The sequence below is a fragment of the Panicum virgatum genome, chromosome 9K (assembly GCF_016808335.1).
Source record: "Panicum virgatum strain AP13 chromosome 9K, P.virgatum_v5, whole genome shotgun sequence".
Taxonomy (NCBI): Eukaryota; Viridiplantae; Streptophyta; class Magnoliopsida; order Poales; family Poaceae; genus Panicum; species Panicum virgatum.
This window is the reverse complement of record NC_053144.1, coordinates 45,229,731-45,252,407: the sequence shown is the minus strand read 5'-3', so window position 1 is coordinate 45,252,407 and position 22,677 is coordinate 45,229,731. Positions and strand designations below refer to the sequence as shown.

Sequence of the window (22,677 nt, the reverse complement as noted above, 5' to 3'; positions counted from 1 at the left end):
CGTCGAGGTTGCCCACAGAAGAGGCGCTGCCGGAAGAAGAGTCGTCCGGCTGAGGGTTAGGCTCAGCAAGTGCGTGCTCTGAATCTAAGTCAGATACTCCCTCGATCTCCTCTGGGTCCTCCTCTGCTGCTGCCGGCTCAGCTGGGGCATCTAGTTGCTCCTGGAGCATACCAACATGTGCTAAAGCATCAGCCCAATCTGCTTGCAGCTCATTCACCTGTGCCTGAAGAAATCCGATAACTGTGTTGCGCTGCTCTATCTCAGCACCATACTCCACAGCCTGATGCTCAAACTGTGCAATAGCAGTGTCCCTCCCAGCAACGGCATCCTGAAGTCCCCCAATCTGAATATCCTTCAGACGAAGACCTCGCTGAAAACTCTGGGCCAAGTCTATCACCTGGTCCATGTGTCGCTGCTGAAGTATCTGGTAGTGAGACTGGGCATTCATATATCTGACTACTGCCTCGATAGTCTCATCCGCTACATTTCCAATCAAGTGCCCAAAGTGTGTGACCCTGAACAGCCACTCTGCATCGCCAGTACGGACTGCTGGAAACAAACCAATAGGATATGCTGCTACCTCCTCGGGGTGGTGCTCACAAAAAGTGGTGATAGCGTTGAGAGCTGCTTTCTCAAACGCATCCACAAGACGATACCCAATCACCTCAATCTCAATCGGTGGCCACTCCAAGGTGGGGTGCTGAGGAATGATCATCTTAACTCTGTTCTTCTTAATTCCATCCTCCGAAAACTGGCGTCCCGTGTACTGGGGTGGATCTGGGTAGTGGAAGATACGAAGTGAATCCCAAAGAATCCTCGGAAAACCCTCCCAGTACAGACAATCGGTATGAGCATTTCCCTCCTCATCCCAAAAGATCTGGGAACAAGTCGCCATCTGAATCAAAAAGGATTCAAATGTGAGTAATGCAATTATCTCAAGACTTCTCAAATAAAGCTTTAAGAAGACTGCGGTAAAACAAATGTGATTCTAATTCACAAGATGATATGATTCCAACTCAAAGAATAATAAACCACAATTGGTACTGGTTCATCATTTGAGATTCTAAGGAATGAAAAGATCCTTATAACAACAAGATGGGGCTTAGGAGGAAGGCATGACTCGAAACCATATTTTTCATCTAAGGAAACCTAAGCATTTTACTAATATGCTACTAACATCAGAGTTTCACTTACTCATGTTTTAAGCACACTAACACTTATCTTATAAGGATTCATACTAGAAATTCCTTAACAAGCTCATGTAGCAACTTCAAGTACTAGGAACAAATCAAACATCAACTAGATATGCATGCACGTCCTGTTCGTTCCTCACAAGATAAACAATTGCCAACTATGGTTGGGCTTACGGGGTTAGCACGGTGGTATACATAAATACGGCTCTCCCTATATAGCTAGTCGATACATTCTAACCGTTCTTATCTTAACAAATCGCGGTTAGTGTTCCTGCAGAAGATTGACAGAACATAAATATATATCCCCAATGAACCTTTCATGCCAGCACTCATGAAAGCGTTCCCAGACATTACCGCTCACTATAGAAGCGGCAGCCATACAATTTCCGCCGTATGGCCAACATTAACATACGCTACTTAGTGGCGTATTCACTTGTTCCTTTACTCCCAATATAGTCGACCGAGATCGGTATATTGGCAGCAGCTCAAGTAAGTCACTGCTTGAGCGCAGCGTTCGGTTCGCATCACCGACGGGAAGGTCAGACTCCCTCAGCTGACTGAGTACACTTTACTCCCAATATAGTCAACTAATAGTCGGTATATTGGAAGCACCTCAAGTAAGCCACTGCTTGAGGGCAGCGTTCGGCTCGCATCACCGACGGGAAGGTCAGACTCCCTCAGCTGACTGAGGATCCTTACCATCTTACCTCACGTAGGTGCGTCGTTACAAGAATTAAGAGTTGCTTGTGAGTATGGTTTGACAAAATGTAAAGTGCTGGAAGTCAGATAACATAAACCATACAAAAAATAACCACCTAGTAATTCCCATAAATTCCCTAGGACTTTACGTTCTAAACACAACTCTTAACGAATCCAACGTAGTTTTCCGAAATTCTTTATGGTTCCAATTTTATATGGAAAACGATTTTTAAGGTTCCAACACCTCTGGTATATGCTTGTAGCTCTGATGCCAGCTGTGGCAGAACCGCCTAAATTATCCCGGCTCAAGTGCGTAAACCATCACCATAAAGGCAACATTAGCTTAAACGCACTTCAAACGGAACAATTTTTGGTCTGTCGGGTAACGTCCCGATACAACCACCGATTCTCGGATCGAACAAGCAGACCTCGCACGAAGGCGAGTCCAGAGATATTACAACCACAAATTTTACAACACAGGCAAGTTCAGTAGTGATTACAAAATAGTTCAAACCATTATTACAAAACCAACTTAAGTAAAACAGTTCTACAAAACATAATTATAAGTTCAGAGTCTAAACAGCGGAAGATTGAATGAAACACGATTTCTACAACACGTCGCCAAAAGTATACCAAGCTAGCCCAAGCCGGGTATCACTCGTCATAGTCATTGCCGGCCGAAGACGTATCCCATTCTACGGACCAGCCAGGAGGCAAAGCGCAAGGATAGGTCAAGCTAGCGATCTGATCCTCAAAACTCATACCTGAAAAAGGATTTCAACAGCAAGGCTGAGTATTCTAATACTCAGCAAGACTTAACCGACAACGGGTATAAGTAGCCCACCTTAGCTAGACTATGCAAGGCATTTGTAAGGCTCTGGTTTTCCTTTGCTGAAAAGCAATAAAGAGTAGGTCCTTACTTTTAAGTTTTAGCTTCAAGATTCTAGTTGATTAACCATTCTATGTAAGCATCTACTAACCAAACATGGTGGAACTTCTAAGCAAGCATCAAGATTAATAAGAATATTGTTGCTCTTATTACTCTGTGTGGCAAAGAGATCAAGCAGTCTCATTTCATCGTGAGAGGCGGACGATTCTGAATCGAAATTCAACCTTGCAAGGGTAACCTAGCACACACGTCTGGAATACCGTCGGGTCATTCCCAAACAACCGTTAACCTTTCTTTCCGGCTTGTGGATAGTGCCACTCTCCCCGACTACAGGGCTCCAAGGCCGAACCTTGTCCCTAGAAGTCGTAGTGTTGCGCAACATATAATAAAACCTATCCCTACTGAGAGAGTGGGAGGTATATCCACTCCCCGGTCCAATCGGCTACTAGGCTTGCCGCGTACCATATTTACGGCATGTGACTAGTACTTTCAAAAACTTAACCAGCACTACCACACACCGCGACCTTAGCAAGTTCATCAACACAGACGGGGTCTCACATAGGACATGATATCGACACAACCCCGTCCGTCGTCCTTATATTGATAACAGAAAGTAAACAAGCAATTCCTATAAAGCTCGCGAGTGACAGGCAATCACTCGACTTTTACCGTTCCTATAAGCTTAGCAGATAGTCGAACTTAGGTCTAGAGTTCAGTACATAGGTTCCTAGGATCATGCATCTAGGGTTTCAATTCAAATCCTAAGAACTGTAAATGCACAAGTAAGTAATAACAGTAAATGATAATAATTTGAAATATAGGTTATGTCCGGGGCTTGCCTTCTCGGTAGTTGCTAACTATTTCAGCGCTAGGCTCTTCCGAACTTTGGTTCGGGGCTTCAGTTAGTTCCGCAGTGTTCACTTGAGCTTCGAGATCACCTCCGTCAGACTCCGGAATCAACTCGTACGTCCCGTCTGACAAAGTAGTCGTATCTATATGTAATGCAAGAACAACATTATAAACAAACATGGGCAATCGTTTATAGAGTAGTTAAATGACAAATTTAACTACACAAGGCATCATGATTAACAGCACAAAAGAAGTTAACTAACTTCATAAAATGAGTGGTGGTGATTTATCATACCACTAAGTCATGGTTTGTAAATAAATCATCAAATCAGAGTACAAAAAGTAATAAATTATACCAAAATTACACTAAACAGAACATGAACAAAGTAATCTACCCTTCAAAAATCATATCAAGACATGTAATCATTTAATCACTATAAATCATTTATGCAGGCAACACCTAGTACAAGCTTGAATTATACAGACTAAAATATTGCAAAGTAGAAGCTCAAAATTTAACAGGAGATTTACAAAGGTAAGATCTAGCTACAGTGAATTTTTCATGATTTTATCTACACAGAATTAACTCTGAGAAAATAACTAAAACAAACAACAGATTAGCAAGATTTATTTTTAGCCCCTAATCTAGCCATGAACTCAGGCTCAAACTTCCTGGACAAGCTAATATACTCCAGAAGAACACTCAGGAATATTTTCAGGATTTAACAAGAACAGAAACTATTTATCATAAATAAAGTATACTAAACAAGGATTAAATTAAATAAATAGCTACACAAGAGAACTGATCATGAAATTTTTATAGAAAAGCTAGTGTAACATGAGTAAACTACCACAAAAATTTCAGAGCAAGACCAGCTTTCAAGCATTAGATAAGAAAAAGACTAAACATCTAGTATTTATTTACCTAGTGACACAAAACCATTTTTACGGCAAAAACTTGCAACTAAAGCCTAACATATTATGGTTCTACTGCATAGAGCTCTTCAAGAGGATTCCAAAACATCAAGATTTTCTAATTTACGAATTTTCTACGAATTGATCTAGAATTTCAAAGTTCACTGAAAATATTACAAAGCAGTCCTTAGTGGCACTATTCAAATGAGTCTTGGGGTTTGCAGACAGCCCCCTGGGCTTCTTTGAATTCCAACCCGAGGTCCTCGGCCGGGTCAGAAAGGGGAGGCGGCGTTTGACCGGCCTTTACCGGCGACGGCGAGCACCGGCGGCGAGGGGATCGGGGTGGGAAAGAAATAGGGGGTCCAGGAGCACCTCTAGGTGGCTTCGGGGCGGCTTATGGCGGCTTGTGGCGACGGCTCCGCGTAACCAGGCGGTCGGCGGCGGTCGGCGTCAGCGGAGGCGACGCTCCGGTGAAGGATTGGCGAGGAAAAAGGGTGGGTGAGCCGCGCGGGACCACGTAGGAGCTACTGGAGGGGTTAATTTGGGACGGGGAAGGGCGGAGGGGTGAGTTCAACGGCGGCCTGGGCTCACCGGCGTTCGGCGGATGGCGGCGGTGGTGTTCCTGGGTCTGGGGGCGCGGAGAGAGCAAAAGAAAGGGAGGAATAGGTCGCTGGGGTCTTTGAGGTGCTCATGCGCGCGCTGGAAGGGGTCCTGGGGCTCTGCGGCGAGCTCGCCACGGCGGCGTCGCGGTGGCGGCCGGCGCGGGTGCTTCTGGACGCGGCAGCGCGCGTGGCACGGCCGGGAGAGGCACAGCGCGATGGCAAGGGCGGTGGAGCGGCTCCGGGGCGACGCGTGGGCGCCAGCGCGACAGAAAAAGGCGGCCGGGAAGCCTCTCCACGGCGCCGGCGTCGGCGCCGTCGGTGGGCGGCGGCGAAACAGAGCAGGGGTGGGGAAGAAGGGGATAAGGGCGATTTTGCAATTTCCAAAAGTTCCAGGGACTAAATTGTAAACCAGTGATAACTTTTAAACCAAAGCTCAAATGGAAAAGTGCCCAACATGAAAGTTGTTCAAAATTTCAAGATCTACAACTTTGATGTTGTGCAAAAATTTATTTGACCAAAGATTCAAGAGCTAAAATTAAAATCATTGAAGGGATTTTGAAATCTAGGAAATTTGTCTTTTTCAATGTAAATTCACTACAAACATAGACTTACAAGCAAAATTGGTTGCCATGCAATAAATGCACTGAAATTTTGCACAAACACCCTCCCTAAAAGCTATATTCAGAAATAACTATATAAAGGACCTTGCATAAAATCATAATTACACATATAACCTTTCATAATTACAAAAAGATCCTTTTTAAGTAAATCAAGCACAAGATGCATAGCAAACCTACACCATTACTGTGCAGGCACCTAATTAAAATACTGCGTAAACACCCGGGGTGTTACATATGTTGCCACTGCTAGCTGTTGCTCCCAGATACTTTGGATGAAACAAACCTTGCAGAATTATGGACTGAGTTTTGATAGGGTTCCCATCTTTGTAGACAACATGTCCGCTATTAGCATTGCAAAGAACCCTGTCCTACACTCCAGAACCAAACACATAGATATCCGGTTCCACTTCCTGCGAGACAATGATGAGAGAGGCCACATAGACTTGATCCATGTCCCTTCAGAGAGGCAGACCGCAGATATCCTAACCAAACCACTTGAGCAGGACACCTTTGCTCGCTTGCGAGGGGAGCTTGGGGTTTGTTACCCCTTTTGATCGCTGATTTTTCTTTGGTTAGCTTTGTAGGGTTTATTTGTTCTTCTCTTAGTTTTCTAGGTTTGGTAGTTGCATTGTGCATATGTATTATACATTTCTGCATTTTGCATTGCCCCACTTGCACTAGCATTCTTGTATACATTGCTATGATCTCCTAGTGCTTGCTAGTGTGAGTTTATAAACGTGATCATGAATAGCTTTCTCCACTGTGTATATGACATCATCTGAGTTTAGCTATTTTGTTTTGAAAATCTGAAAACATGATCACCCTGCCTTGGCTGCCAGCATGTTAGGGCGCGTTGATATGCTTTGCTATCTCATTCATGCTAGTGTAGCCTTTCGTTCAGCAATTCATACTTGACATGATCTAAAAATTGATAAAATTGCTTGAATTGTGCTTGAAATGGAATGGAAAGATCCAGGTGGGATTGCTTGTCGCACTGATCGAGCTTTCGGGATGGCTCACTTTGCACTTGTGAGAACCCGGGCAATGTTGTGCATGACTGAAACGAGGGTCTTAAGCTTCTGATTGCCTTTGGCATAGGCTTGGCCTCGTTGCTAAGTAAAGCATGACAAGTTTTCAACCCCTGGCATTAAAAATTGCTTGATATAATTTGATTGCAAAATGAATGTTTACAGCATGCTTTGGATGTTTTTGGCTCGCCTGTATGAGTTTGATTAGCACTGTTTACCATTCCCTACTTGCTAGTTCTAGATCAAGGGTGATGCTTTTATTTCTCCTAAACTGGAACTTGCCTAGCTCTAGACTGATTTGATATACCCTTTTGAGGTAGATGCAGATCTTGTTTATGGATGCACACGTGCTTGTGACTAGTTGTTGCTCATATCCTTGTATCCCTGAATGCTTTCACTTACACCTCCTGCATCGCATTCATTGCATAGCATATGTTCAGGGGGAGTCTCAGTTTCAGGGGAGCTTTAGGTTTAAGCCTTGATGTGTGCATGTGCCAACAAGGGGGAGAAGTTAATGATCGAACAAGATGGAAATTGTTTGATTTTTGAGAGAACCAAAAACTTGTTTTTCACAGGGATTTGAGAGTGCATACATGTGGTGAGAGTTGCACTGGTAAGGGGGAAGTGCATACAGGGCTTCTGGCATGACTGTGTCGAGCCCTGCCTCTGTCTTTGAGGAGTCATGCTTGTGTTTGATCGATTGCATCGAGCCGTTGCCCTTGTCTGAGGGAATCGATCTTTGCTTGGTCAAGTGACTTATTCTTGCTTCTTTCGAGTTTTTATCACTTGTTCAAGTTCTCTCTTGCTTCTTTGTTCTTCACTGTTTTTGTTTCAATCTTGGTTCGTTTGTGGTGTGTTGACAATGCACTCATCAAGGGGGAGATTGAGGAATGTTGAGTACTCTATCCTGTTTGTGATGAGTGAATTGTGAACCGTACGGTGTGATCGTGCGCTTGGTCTTTGGATTGCAGGTATACGGGCATCAAGTGTCGACAGAGAGCTGCCGTGGAGGTGCTGTGGCCGATGGACTGTGCGGTGGACGGCGGTGAAGGGCAGCCGGGACAGGAGCTCGTGCCGGAAGGCAGCTGTGGCGTCCACTACTGGATAGAGGGCGCAAGCGGCGACGGAAGGTGGGTTTCTTGGTTTGCGCCACAAAACCAAGGAGGCGGACGGCGGTTGAAGACGCCAAGTCGTGGAGGCACGGGCGTCGGTCTCAGGACTGACGGAGGTGACGGGCGTCGACGGCGTCTAGAGCCTCGCTGAGGGCGGGGAGGTGACGGGCGTCGGGCGGCGTCTAGGGCCGTCAGAAGGATGAGGCAGGAACGACGTCTAGGGCCACGGCGTGGAGGCGGGAATCTTCCCGCGCGTGGAGTTTTGGTGGTTTTCTCAAAACCGGCCACCTACCCGGGTTTCGCGGACCCCCCAAAACCGCGAACCGGATCTTCATTGGCATGGCAGCATCGCGGAGAAGGCTTCGAGTCGAAGAAAGAAACTCCGCCGTCGGATGAGATCGTGTACATATTTCCGGTTTTGCCCCTACGGGCATTTTAGTGTCTAGTTTGAGTCGAGGGTATTTTGGCCCCCTGCGTGGGCACCTTAAATACCCCTCACCCTCTCCTCTCTCTCCCTTGCGCCAGCCACAGAGAAACAACACGCCACCACCCTCTCCCTAGCGCCCCCTCTCCTTCTCTCTGTTCCTCCTCCCTCTCTTCTCTAGAGTAGGTTTTGGAACCATGGAGTTTTGAGTTTTTGTACTGAGATTGATCGGGAAAGGAGGCCCAATCCTCTTTGTGCCCTCCGGGGTTTTGAATTCAATTCAATCTCGTACGATTTGTGCTTTGTTTTGGATGAATTTGATTTTTCTTCGACAAATCTTGAGCACGAAATGACGAGTGGTTTTCTGATGATCGAGTGACTCTTTGTAGTGATTATTATACATCTAATCTAGTGCGAATCCCCCTGGAATCACGAGTTCACTCGAATCAAAGTTCTTGGCGTTCTAAAGAAAACCCCCGTTTTTGCTCGGAATTCTTCGATTCCTCCCAAACCATGGAGTGATTCGTCGATTACTTCCATGGACATGTTCACAAGTTCTTTTTTATCATGCCTGCAAAATTTGAGCTCCTTTGGACTTGATTTGACCCTCCAATCATCAAAGATTCCAAAGGTTGCAAGCTGAAAAGCGTTTCTGGGCTCTGTTCTTCCTAGCACCGGATGAACCGACGCTTTGAAGTTATATGCGTCGGATCAACTGGTGAGTAGGTCTTTCCCACGTTAGGGTTTTCTACTTGTCATCTGGTTGCACCGGTGCATCCACTCCCTAGAGCATCGGTTCAATCGGTGAGTGCTTTTCTGCTGCTGCTGTGATTGTTCAACCGACGCATAGAAATTTGTTGACGTCGGTTTAACCGGTGCTCTGTGCAATCGGTTTTGCAGTCTCTTTGGACAACTGCACTGGTGTTTTGGTTTTGATCACGTCGGTTTAACCGGTGCTTGATATCGCAGTTTTGTGGTCCCTCTGGACAACTGCACCGGCGCTGGCGTTTGATTTTACCGGATCATCCGGTGTGCTAACACCGGTTGAACCGACGCTGCTAATACCCATACGTCGGATCAACCGGTGCTCGCATTTCGTTGCTGCCGGCTCTGTGACGTCGGTTTGACCGACGAGTTCAACCCTATACTCGTCGGTTCAACCGGTGCTCATATGTCGTGCCTGTCTCGCTCTGTTTCTTCGAGTTTGCTTCCGCAAATTGTTCTCGCTCGTTCCTTGGGGTGTTTTGTGTTGGTATAGCTCATCCATAGCTATTCCACACTTCATCTAGGACGTTGGGGTTGGGTGCACACTTTGGGACTAAGCCGAAGCTTCAGTTTGCAAGATTTTGAATTGGCTCCCATTCACCCTCCTCTGGTCGCCCTTTCGGTCGCTCAGAAACTGTTTTTATATTTGTGTGTACCGTGTACGTTCTCCAATGCAGTAGGGTACGGCCCGTCCCCATACCTGCATTTCAAAGAAACAGTCCATACTAGCAGCCTTGGCACCTTCGCGTCGACGACGGCGGCGAGGAGCCTTCGGATTCTAGCAGCCTCTGCAAACGTATGCATCAATCAATCATATATGCATGCCTCGGCGATGATAAATTTAGTGCACGGATCGGACATAGGGTTGGTAATGTCCCATGGCCCCGGTGGCTCCTTCACGAACCAACAAGACTCTTAAAATTTTTAGCTCAAAATTATATAAAATTAGAATCCAGCTTTTTTCTAGGCCAAAATCTAGAGTCCTTAACCACCCAATTCGGACATCACTGTCCGTTCAATTACCCCACTGCTATCTCTATTTGTCCTCAGTGATGAGTATGTAGTCTTCCTGTACCATCATGCTGACACTGCAAACTGCTTTTATTTGGATAAACTAGCGTGGAGATTATTGTATTTCTCTCTTTTATCTGCAAATTAGAGTAGTCTCCACCTGCTCCAAGTAAATTATGTTTGTACAAAGACTTGCCCATCGTCGCCGTCATTGTCTGTGTTATTTTGTCTTTGGGCCATGGTCAGCAACGATGTGGCTTGCTTGCACCAATCTTTCTTTAATTTCCAAATTTTAATTCCTGTAACTCTGAAAAGTAGGCTACTTTACCTTATTCTGTGACAAGTTTGTAATTTCCCAAGGGGACCGAGGAGTAGATAGGATATAGTATATATCTACATAACACTGCTGAGGAGTAGATGTTGAGATTATTATTAGCATTATTTATATGTGTGGGTCTGCTTATTCAAGTGAGTCTATAGCTCTACTGTGTCAATTAATTACTAAGGAGTAGGTAGCAATGCAAGTGGCAGAATTTTTAGAATCACTAGTACTCTTACCTGATCTTCTTATTCAAAGAGGCTAGTTGCCCGGCCGGCAGCTAATTAGCTAGTACCTCCTCCAATAACCTCTATCGTTCACCTCCAGATCTCGGCGGCTAGCTGGGTTCAGACGCCGCCAGCCCTCCCAAATTAACCCCAGTCGTCGGCTCCTTCGCCATAAGCAGCTGCTTTTGCTTTCACATCTTGCAAGATCAAAGGTGCTTCCTGCTCTCCCTGCTTTAATTTTCTGGCTTCCTCTATCAATCATGCGTTGCTTGATGTGGCTTAGCTTTCCCATCCGGATCCTCCCTATTTTTCCTTCTTTCTGCTTCACGCGTCCACGATCAGTTGTGTCCATCGTTAGCTGGCCGGTTTCACTACAAACCAAACAAAGTTTCTAATCGTTCGCTAGCTCTCAGGATAACTTCTTAATCCTTGTTCTACTCGGAACAAGTCTTAATAGGTCTCTGTGTTGGACAGACTACCCTACAGTGTGAGCTTTTGTGACATGCTGACCTGGAATTTTTGGAGCTGCTGAAACACAAACATTAGCTTCAGAATAATCTAAGCTTCTTCAAGCTTTTTTTTATCTGTTATGGAGAAACGACATACAGTTGACCTGAGAGATTTTTCTTTTCATATCAGCCGAGTTTGAAGTTAGTTCAAACTGTTTCAGTCTCACTAATTTGTTCTTGCCCCTGCAGCAACGGGAGCTCACTGCAACTGCAAGTAGTATATACCATCCACACCACACCATACCCAGCAGAGCAGAGAGGGCATGGATGTGGTGACGGGTGCGCTGGGCAAGCTCCCCTCCATGCTGTTGGAGCTACTCTAGTTTACTTAATGAGGAATGTGAGTACTCTACCCTGTCTGTGATGAGTGGATTGTCAACCGTGCGGTGTGATCGTGCGCTTGGTCTTTGAATTGCAGGTACACGGGCGTCGAGTGTCGGCGGGGAGCTACCGTGGAGGTGCTGTGGCCGATGGACCGTGCGGTGGACGGCGGTGAAGGGCAGCTGGGACCGGAGCTCGGACCGGGCGGCAGCTGTGGCGTCCATTCCTGGATCGAGGGCGCAAGCGGCGACGGGAGGCGGGTTTCTTGGTTTGCGCCACAAAACCAAGGAGGCGGACGGCGGTTGAAGACGCCAAGTCGTGGAGGCACGGGCGTTGGTCTCGGGACTGACGGAGGCGCCGGGCGTCGACGGCGTCTAGGGCCTCGCTGCGGGCGAGGAGGTGACGGGCGTCGGGCGACGTCTAGGGCCGTCAGGAGGCCGAGGCGGTAACGGCGTCTAGGGCCACGGCGTGGAGGCGGGAATCTTCCCGCGCGTGAGGTTTTGGCGGTTTTCTCAAAACCGGCCACCTACCCGGGTTTCGCGGACCCTCCAAAACCGCAGACCGGATCTTCGTCGACGTGGCGGCATCGCAGCAAAGACTTCAAGTCGAAGAAAGAAGCTCCGCCGTCGATCGAGGCTGTACAGTAGGGTGCTGCTGACCCGACCGGTCTGACCGGTCCCCTGGACCGGTCTGACCGGTCTGGCCGCAGTAGCCGGGTATAAATACCCCCCACCAGCCCGTGGCTGGTTGAGTCTCTTGAGTCTTTTGTTTTCTCTGGGTTTTTCCTTCTCCCTGCCCCTGTTCTAGGTTAGGGCCAAGGACTCCAACGCAAAGAGAGTTTAGATTATAGCTATTCTCTTCAATCTAGTGGGTGGATGATGGGCGGATGGCTCTAGCTGTTGTATAGGTGAATTCCTCTGAGATTTAATAGATAAAATTTGTTTGTGATTCACTTGTGTGTGCTGAGCATCTCGTCCTCCCCTTCTCTCTTGCGTTTTGGGTTCAATTCTCCTCTTTTAGTGTGTTTCTTGTTTGGAGGAGACCAACCCTTGAATTCGTGGTTTGATGGACTCTTTGTGACGATTCTAATCCTTCTAGCCAAGTGCTAAACCTGCAGGAATCACGAGTTCTCACGGATTGAGATTTTTGGGTTCTTGAGAAAACCCCAATTCTCTTTGATTTTCCCTTAATTTCTCAGGATCTGTTAATCTTTTGGAAAAGATCTTTTGGGAATATGTTCATGTGGTAGATGCGAAGCTTTCCTCCAAGTTTCGTTGGATTTGGACTTCGTTTGCTCGAGATTTGACATTTGGAGCTTTGTTGGCTGGCTGTCTGGGAGCGACCGTTCTGACCGGTCTGTGCAACCGGTCTGACTGGTCTGCAGTTTGAATTCCCAGCCCGACCGGTCTGTGCAACCGGTCTGACCGGTCTCTGCAGTCCAGTTCTGCGTTTCGACTCGCTTTGCTTCCGCGCTGCAACCTGGGTCTTCTGCTTCGAGATAGCTTGTCCATAGCTATTCTCGTTAACCTAGGTTCGAGGGCTTGCGGTGATTTTGGGACATAGGCCGACATTTCAAATTTCGAAGAAATTTTGTTCGGCTCACATTCACCACCCCTCTGATCGCCAATTTCGGTCCCTCACTTAAAGCTGTCGTCCACTTACCTCCAGTAATCTCTTTCGTTCCCTTCATTGCACCTCTACGTCTCGGCGGCCGGCCGGGTGGATGGGGACGCCGGCCGGGTCGCACAGCCAAAGGTTGAAGCACGTGTAGGACGGACCTGGCCTACTCTGCTTTAGCTGCCGGCCATTCACCTCCGGTCGTCTCCATCCACCACCACATCTCCGTTAGCTGCTGGGTTCATACGCCGCTCGCCGGTCGTCCAAACCCCAGTCCTCCTGGGCTCATCCTCCACAAGCAGCTGCTTCTGCTTGCAGATCTAGAGCAAGACCAAAGGGCTTCAATTCCTCTTCCACTTCCGTCTCGCTGAGCACTGAATCAAGGTGCGTCCTGGGTTCGCCGCTTTAATTTTCTGTCCACTTCCTATATCCATCTTGCATTTCTTAATGTGCTACTACTTTATTATACTTCCGCCCCAAATTAAGTGTGTTTTTAGAATTTTATACACGGTGAGCGAGGAGAGGTGGGGGAGGAGAGAGATATAGAGAGAGTTGCTAAAATGACACTTGTTTTGGAACAAATTTTGAACTCTAAAAGGACACTTATTTTGATTTGGACTTGTGACTTGGTGTTATCGTGAGTCGTAGAGACGACCTAAAATCTTATGTTTCATTGTTACTACTTTACTAATAATTATTAAAGATCTTAACTAACTTGGGTAGCTAGTACAGACTTGCAGCTTGAATTGCTTTGAGATCTATGCATGAGTGTCGGCCACGTGAAGACACCGTGCATCACGATCTGATCACCTTGATGCTTAGTATAGTACTGACCGATCTATGGACATCAATTGCCGATCTAATCCACATGGATTAGACTAGTCCACCATGTATATATAGGGGTGCGATCTGATCACCTTGATGCTTAGTATAGTACTGACCGATCGATGGACATTAATTGCCGATCTAATCCACATGGATTAGACTCGTCCACCATGTATACATAGGGGTGGCAAAGTATCCTTAAATTTAGCCAAGATAATTTAAGAGCGGGGCTGTAATATTATATAATTTTGGGCTAAATATTGAAGGGTTAAGTTGGGCTGTGAAGTGACCACTAGGGCATAGCCTGTTACCATCCCTATATATACAGATGTGAGGCAGACGTACGATGGTTGTGAATCTCCTTGCTCCACCTCCCCATGCATTATGCATGCATCTCTCTACTAATAATTTGCATTGCGCACAATTAATAATCTCATCGAGTTAGGGCAAGCATGGAGTTCGCGACGGGGGCACTGGGCAAAATCATCCCCCAGCTCATCAACCTCGCCAAGGACGAGTACAACCTGCAGAGGAGCGTAAGGGAAGACATCGAGTCTCTCAGGGGAGAGCTCGAGATGATTTACGCCACCCTCCGCAATGTCAGCGAGGTGCCACCGGAGCAGCTCAAGGACGAGGTGATCAAGATATGGGCACGCAAGGCCAGGGAGATGTCCTACGACATGGAGGACATCATCGACGCCTTCCTGGTGCGCGTCGAGGGTCCGGAACCCCCCAGCAAGAAGAGCTTCAAAAATTTCAGTAAGAAGATTACCAAGATTTTCAGCAAGGCCCCGACTCGCCATGAGATCGGCCAACAGATCAAGGATATCAAGCAACGTGTCACGGAGCTGGACGAGCAGCGTAAGAGGTCAGAACTGAACACCCTCGATATATATATCATGGTTTTATTTTTTTCTCCACTTACCGTACGTATTTTAATTTGGTTCTGGAACTTTCCTTTTTCCTCTCTCTCTATACATATATATCGGACAGGTACAATTTTGGTAGTTCCGACAAAGTCATGTTTGATGACGACCCTCGTGACAACGATTGCACTAAGGCAGCCGACCTTGTCGGCATCGATGTGGCAAAGAGAGAGCTAATCACGATGCTGGCAAAGGGAGATGACGAGTCCGAGCAGCAGCCAAGGAAAGTCTCTATTGTTGGGATTGGTGGACTAGGCAAGACGACGCTCGCAAGAGCTGTGTATGACATGCATGAACCACCGCAGTTCCAATGCAAGGCTTTTGTTACGGTGTCTCGGAATCCCAACAAATTGAAGGTTCTCAAGGATATTCTTTATAAATTGGACCGGGGAAAGTACGAGAACATTCATAGCACAGCTTTGGGTGGAAATGAACTCATCGAGCTAGTTCAGGAGTATCTCCGAAACAAGAGGTATGTGCCATTCCGATCCATCTGGTGCGTTTCACTGTCAAAGATATTTGGAAAAAAAAGAGGAAATATATATTCCAATGTATTTGCTAATCTATGTGACATGTGATAATTGATGTGGTGCTGCGGTTGTGAGTTCATGCCTCTCCACCATCAGTTCAAATTCTCTAGGCTGTGTACAACTCTAGTTGTTGCAGAGGCCGCCATGTCTTGAGTTTTATTCACAATTAAGTGTATGACCCGTGCATTTCTGCAGCTAGTAGTGCAAATTCAAAAATTTATATGTCTTTGTATTCTTACTATTTTTTAAAAAAATTATACTATTTCTAACCCTACATCACCCTCTTCGTTATCATGAATTATGCCTTAGTATTGATAAAAACAATTCAAATATGGCCTACCATAGTAAAAATTTGTTTTGTTGAGCTTTAGTAATATTTCACATTTAATTATTTCTATTTTCTTTATATTCTGATTGAATAATTGTTGTGGCATTAGTTTTTTTATTACATTATAAATTTGTAATGTAACTTATTTGTAAAGGATATTTTACACTTAATTTTCCTTAATGGCAATATGGGTTATTTTTATTTTGGCATAAGAATATTTTGGACTAATAATTATCATAATAGTAGTAGTGGTTAATTTTCCTTTTTTCCCCCTCCGATTGACGTTGGAATTTCTAGAACCTAAGAGCGAGCATGGAGCTCCTTTTGTTGGGCAAATACTAAGATAATAGATAGTCAATATTGGTAATGTAGATGCATATTTAGGTGTTGCGTTAGCTTAGTCTTAATAATGAACAATAGATAATTTAGATGCAAATTTATATGTTATGATAGTTTTTTTTTTGTCATTATGACATAGGTGGATAATTCATCCCAAGAGGTCGAGGGACATTTTAAGGCTATTTTTCATAACGCCATGAGGGTAATTTAGATACATATTTACGGGTTGTTTTAGGTGTTATGTTATAAGAGAAATTTTATGGTGGTTGGAAAAAAAGATAAGAGTTGTCCCTCGGGTTTATGGTGGTTGGAAATTAAAAAAAAAAGAGTTGTCCATCGGGTGACATCCAATGGTGGAAAAATAGGTGGTACTGACACTATGGTACCAGAAAGTACCAATCAAGTGGGAATGGTACGTCGGTACCCAATATAGGTAGAACCAATACTCAAATTAATTAATATTTCTAATTAAATAAAGGGTAATTTGGTAATTTCTCATAGACATAGCCAGGTCGGAACATCCATCTATGGTCAGATTGGCACCCATCCTCCCCATGTCCGGTAGGGTTGCCACAATTACTATAATACCTTTCTCTAATTAATTATAATAAAAAATACTTTTATAAATAATTTTTATTCAATGGCCAGGATTAATCAAAGAGCAATAGTACTGGAGCGTACCACTGGTACCGTCCAACCACCATAAACAACCTCATGTTATAATGGCAAGACAAATAATTTATATTTTAGGGTTAAATTATTTAGAGTATTTTAGTAATGGCATATGTGAATAACTTTTAAGAAAACAGATGCAGTAATTATTATTTTGTTTAATGATTAGGGCATGTTGAATGGATGGCTGGATGTTTCTATATTTTCAAGGATTTCTAGAATTTATCTCTCATTTTGTAGTGTGTCTTGTAATCATTAAGGTAGAAGCTTAAATGGAGCGCCAAACTGTTTTGGTGCTCTAGCTTCTTAGACGCATACCTTTAGCATCTGATACATTTTCTACTTTCATGCATGTGGATAGGTATATAATTGTTATTGATGACATATGGGATCCAAATTTTTGGGACAAAATCAAGAAGTGTTTCATGGAGGATAGTTGTGGAAGTAGAATAATTGCGACTACTCGTAATATTGAAGCAGCCATAGAAAATGGCGAGATCTACAACCTACCACCACTTCAATATGATAACTCCAAAACGTTATTCTATAAGAGGATATACCGTGGTAAAGGAAAATTTGCTGATAACCAGCCAGATGATGTTACCGATGAAATTCTGAAGAAATGTGGTGGCATACCTTTAGCTATCATCACAATAGCATGTTTATTGGTGAATAAACCAAGGGAAGTGTGGTCCGAATTATACAGGGCTATTGGTTTTGGGCATAAAGATAACAGGCATGTAGAAACTCCTATGTGGAAGAAGCAGGTAGAAAATACAAACAAGATATTGTCTTTTAGCTACTATGATATGCCTGCATATCTAAGGACATGCTTATTATATCTAAGATCATTTCCAGAGGATCATATTATTGATAAAGATCTTCTGATATGGATGTGGATAGCTGAAGGATTTATCCATGTAGAACAAGGAAATGGGCTATTCGAGCTCGGAGAGAGATACTTCAACAGTCTCATAAACAGAAACATGGTCCAGCCTGTGGAATCCGAATACAACGGCGAAGTAAAAGGTTGCCGTGTTCATGATATGATTCTTGATCTAATCCATTCCTTGTCGTGTGCTGAAAATTTCATCACTGTGTTAGATAATGGTGAAGGTAATACATTACCAGAAAAACAGGTGCGTAGGTTAGCCTGCCAAAGACTTAACGGGGAGCATATTACTCAAACTGAAAATATGGATATGGCAAAAGTCAGGTCATATGTTTCTTGTCTGTGTGGTGTCAAACAGTGGATACAACTTTCTAGCTTTAAGCTTCTTCGTGTGCTAGCCATAGAAAATTGCCAATTTACGGATTCATTGCATCTTGAGGGTATCCTGAGTTTAGTTCACTTGAGGTATCTTGGTGTAAGAGATACCAAAATACATGAGCTCCCAAAACAAATAGGGAATCTGAAATTTTTGCAGACACTTGATATTGAGAGTACTGATGTAAAAGAATTGCCAGTGAGCATCGTCCAGCTAACACGGTTGGTGTGCCTATCAATTTGTGATTCGAGAATAAGAAGAGTGCCAGACGGGATTGGAAAGCTGACGTCCCTGGAGGTGCTCAAAATAGATCTTAGCTGGTATCGTAGGAAAGATGATGAGGAATTCTACTCCAACGTCAGGATGTTGGTGAAGGAGCTAGGCAGCCTGGTAAAACTAAGGGTGCTGCAAATCCCTGGTTTTTTCATAGACGAGATCGTGGAGACAAATTTGGTGGAGTCTCTACGCAGTCTCAAAAAGGTTCAGCATATAAAACTGGTTTCATATGTAAAAGTGGCTTATCTAGACAAGGATCTGCCCGATATGGAGATAGAGGCCGATATGCCCAAGTAGGAAGCAAGAGGCTTTGTGCTCCCGGGGCATCTCTGTCATCTGTCTTTGCCCCACATCCAGTTCTCTAGGATGCCGTCATGCATTGATCTCTCTCGTCTTCTCCACCTCTCCCACTTGGAACTGTGTGTGGCTACTCTGGTTGAGCAGGATCTGAAGCTGATTGCTGGGCTTCCAGAGCTCCGTTACCTTCGGCTGGCCGAAAATAAGTCCACGGTAACATTGAGTAATATCAAAGCGGGTGATGGCTGCTTCCGGAAGCTGAGGCGGTTCAAGATGGAGCCTGGAATGTTCCAGTTTCAGTGCAATGAGGACTCGAGCGTTTCATTCCATATATGGAACGGAGATGATGATATGCCGTCTGGCTTTGCCCAACAATACAAGGGACGACGAACAGTGCCCTTCGCCGTGATGCCAAATCTGGAAGAAATTAAGATTAGTATCTTTGTGGGAGCCTTAAAGAAAGGCGGCGGTCACTGCGGCAACATTGGCCTTGAGTATCTCCCGTCTCTTCAGGATGTCTACGTGCACGTCATACGTCATTATCGTGATTCTGATTGGACAGTTGCGAAGGTGGAGTCTGGACTCCGGAGGGATGCCATCGCAGACCACCCCAACCGTCCCAGGCTTCGTGTGACAAGAAGCAAGATCCCAGGCTGGTAAAATGGTCTCGTCTACTGAGGAGGTAATAATGATCAAAATTATTTAACTTTATTTATGGGTACATATGTACTACGGTAGTTTCATTCTCTGCGGAAAAATCAATCCCTACAGCTACTGGACGTACATGTTGATCTGTCCGTAATTAGTTAGTACTATATGTTTCCTCTTATGAGGACGAGGTGCCACCAACAAGTTAGACTTAGCTCTCTCATGAATCAATTAAGATTCGAATCCAGACCCAAGATGCATGTACGTACTCTTCCCACACCCTCCTCTCTTTTGACCCACAATCATTTTTCGCTAGTGCAGCTATCTTCGTGCCCTCTGTATCTAGGCGCGGCGCGGCTCTGTTTTCTGGCCTCCTGCATGAGTTTTGACATGTTCAGAGAACTCTGAGCTAAATACATTCCAGCAGATTTCCTTTTCAATAGAGTAGAGAACTCTGTATTTTTTTTTTAGCTTAACGCTCTTAAAGTATGTGTAAACTTCATCCCACTGCCCTAGCTTCGTTTCACTAGTACTAGTAGAACTACTCATGCCTCCGTGTATTGGCAAAAGTGTGTCTGTGTGTGCTTATCTATATTGAGATTCTTATACTTGTGAAATATTTGTAGGTTGGTACGTTTCTTCAATCACATTTCCTTCAGGATCATTTCGTGTCGTCTGCTCACTTCCTGGTAACATTATCAGGGGCAAAGAAAAAAAAAATCCTATGGTGTTGTAGTCGCCGCAGTTATTATTTTGTTGTTGTTTTTTCAGGCTTACCAAAAAAAACAAAAAAAAAACTTACTTTAGGTCCATTTAAGCAGTGTTTAGTTAGTGGGTAACTTAAATTTATTTTCATTAATTTCTTGAATGGAATTTTGGTTTTTAATCTTTGATTGGTACTTAGCTTAAGAAAAATAAAAAAATGTTAAAAACTAAAATTACAAAAAACAGGGTTGTGTCTGTGTTGGGGTGGGGTGGTGGTTAGGTTAGCCTTTGGGGTGGGGGTGAAACTCCGCCTATGCAATTACTATTAAATGTTTCCTCCTTTTTTTATGCATGATGTTGGTTAAGCTAAGAAGCCTAACCAACATGTATATAAAAATTATGTGGTGGTAATATTTATTGTTGCATAGCCGGTCCCAACCCCGGATAAAGGAGGAGGTACCAACCATACACGCTAGTGGCAGCATGTCATGATATCTGAACATTTCAATGCTCAAATTACTTTTAGGTTTTGTGTTCTTCTAGTACTGTACTCTTAAAACAGCATAAATACTTAGGCTTCAATAGTGCCGCACCATACTCTAAATGTTCAATATCTTTGTATACTCAATTATTATTTTGCAAACTGTACTATTTCTTATCGTGACCTTTTTTTGTTGCAAACTATTACTTATTGTTAATTAAAGTAATTCAGCTCTGGACACACTGTGGTAACTTTTTTGCTTACTCTGCATGGAATCATTTTTATTTTGTTTCTACTTTGATTGAATAATTTTTGAAGGACCGGACAGGTGACCAGAGAAGGAAGAATGGGAGCCTTTAAAAATTCTTCAAGGGCTTATGTCCCGAATTCAACCCGACGCACCTCTCTTCTAATCGCTAAGGTGACAAGCCAACTCATGACGAGCTCACCCTAGAAATGGTTAGGAAAAAATTGACGCAAAGAGAAAGTAATAATTTACGACAGCGCCGAAGCAAGGATTCACAAAAAAGCCAGAGAAACGACACAAAGCAGAAGCAAACCTAAGGTGAATCACTCTAGCAAAGCTAGCAACAAAATTTCATTTGACCAAGCATGTGATTGTTCAACAATGATTATCAAAGCTCAAAAACAAGCGGAAGCAAATCTTATCTAAAATGTCGATCAAGAGTCTCGCCAAAAATATTAGAATTAAACACTACAAAAGAGTACTCTTAACTAAGCTTGCAAGGCTAATAAAAATATCAAGCACAAAAGCTAAAGTCCATTTAGTCAGCAAGCTAATTAACTATATGATTGACCAACGCATTCAAGTAAATATTAATTAATCCAAATGATCAGAGATTAGTAGCAATAGGAGCTAATAAACTAAGCATGTGAGACCGAAAGTAAAAAAAATGAAAGAGCAAAAGAAAAAGGACTCACCATGCTTTACCGTGCGGGGCTGCCATGCGTGGGCAGGTTTCCCTTGGGCCTCGTGCACCTGCAGGCCAGCGATTTTTTCTTTTTTATATTTAAAAAAAATTAAAATTTCAAAAATATATGTCCGTTTTGGAAAATTTCAAAAATATACCCCGGTCGCCCTATGGGGGCGACAGGGCTCAAATGTATTTTTTTTCTTCAAATTTGCAAAGAAGTCCCTGGAGAAAAAAAAAGAGGGGGTTTGTCGCCCCCCCCAACGGGCGACAGGCCCCTGTCGCCCACCCCAGGGGCGACCAGCCGGTGGGCCTAGCCTACAGGCGCCAGGGGGGCCGTTCGCCCCTCCTGCGGGCGATAGGGGGGCCTGTCGCCCCCCCCCCCCCCCCCCCACGGGCGACCGGGTCAAGCCGCCTATATAAGGCCTCCCCCTCATTCTCTCCTCTCATTTGACCTCAAAAAATCCAGAAAAAAGAGAGGGGTGAGAAGAAGGGAAGCGGTGAAGCTCTGCCGAATTCCGCACTTGTGATCTACCGGTAACTTCCGTATAAATTCGTTGATATTGTATAACAATTTAATTTAATTAGCAGATTAGCTGAATTAGATTTGGTGCTTTAGAACACTGGTTTAGTATTACAATTTGAGTACTATTACAGACTTTTTCAAATAAAATAATTATACATTAGAATAGAATTATTATAGTACCTTATTAATATTGCAGTATAAGACAATAGAATTATAACAGCACCTATATTTTCACGCATCGATTTGGTATACGATATGTGCATTGCTTAAATTATTGTTTGTTATTTGGCGCACCACACTATAGCGCCAATGTCTTCGTCAGGATCAACCTACATTCCGTGGAGCAAGTGTAAAGCCACCGTACTCAAAGGAATTGATGTGCCAATGTGCTTCTGCGGTTCGTTATGCAAGTTCATGCAATCTGAGGTTTTAGGAGATGACTACGGCATGAGGTTCTTTATGTGTGAGAACTACGAATATGATCCACCTAAGCGATATGGCAAAGACCGGGCCAAGGTAGCAGGACAACATACGCTATTTTTCTATATGACCTAACATTGAGTTATGATTCTAACTTGTGTTGGACAAAGTCTCCTCCGCCTCTTTGTGATTTTATGCAGTGGTTCGACACCGTGCAGTCGCAGCAGGCAAAGGACATTGTGGAACAAAAAGCAAGATGGGTTGCAGAACGTTGGCGCCGAATGAAGCACGAGGAACAGCAAGAGGAGAAGCGCAACAAAGAGCAAGAAGAGATCCGCAAGAGGATGGAGGAGGTGGATCGTAAGGCGGCGGCCGAACGTGAAGCTGACAGGGAGAGAAAGCGA

At 44.4% G+C, this 22,677-nt stretch overlaps 1 protein-coding gene and 1 long non-coding RNA gene across 2 annotated transcripts; both read left to right on the top strand.

Moving 5' to 3' along the window:
• The first annotated feature begins 10,602 nt into the window (after nt 1–10,602).
• Nucleotides 10,603–12,436, top strand: LOC120648728. The gene is made up of 2 exons (XR_005665061.1): nt 10,603–10,865; nt 11,352–12,436. It is a non-coding gene; the product is annotated as an uncharacterized LOC120648728 (long non-coding RNA).
• A 692-nt stretch (nt 12,437–13,128) lies between these two features.
• LOC120651652 (disease resistance protein Pik-2-like) lies at nt 13,129–19,953 on the top strand. Its single transcript, XM_039929221.1, has 5 exons — nt 13,129–13,484; nt 14,371–14,793; nt 14,919–15,323; nt 17,082–19,243; nt 19,836–19,953. The coding sequence occupies exons 2-4, from the start codon at nt 14,378–14,380 to the stop codon at nt 18,559–18,561; spliced, it is 2,301 nt and encodes a 766-aa protein (XP_039785155.1). The 5' UTR covers nt 13,129–13,484; nt 14,371–14,377; the 3' UTR covers nt 18,562–19,243; nt 19,836–19,953.
• Nucleotides 19,954–22,677: the final 2,724 nt, after the last annotated feature.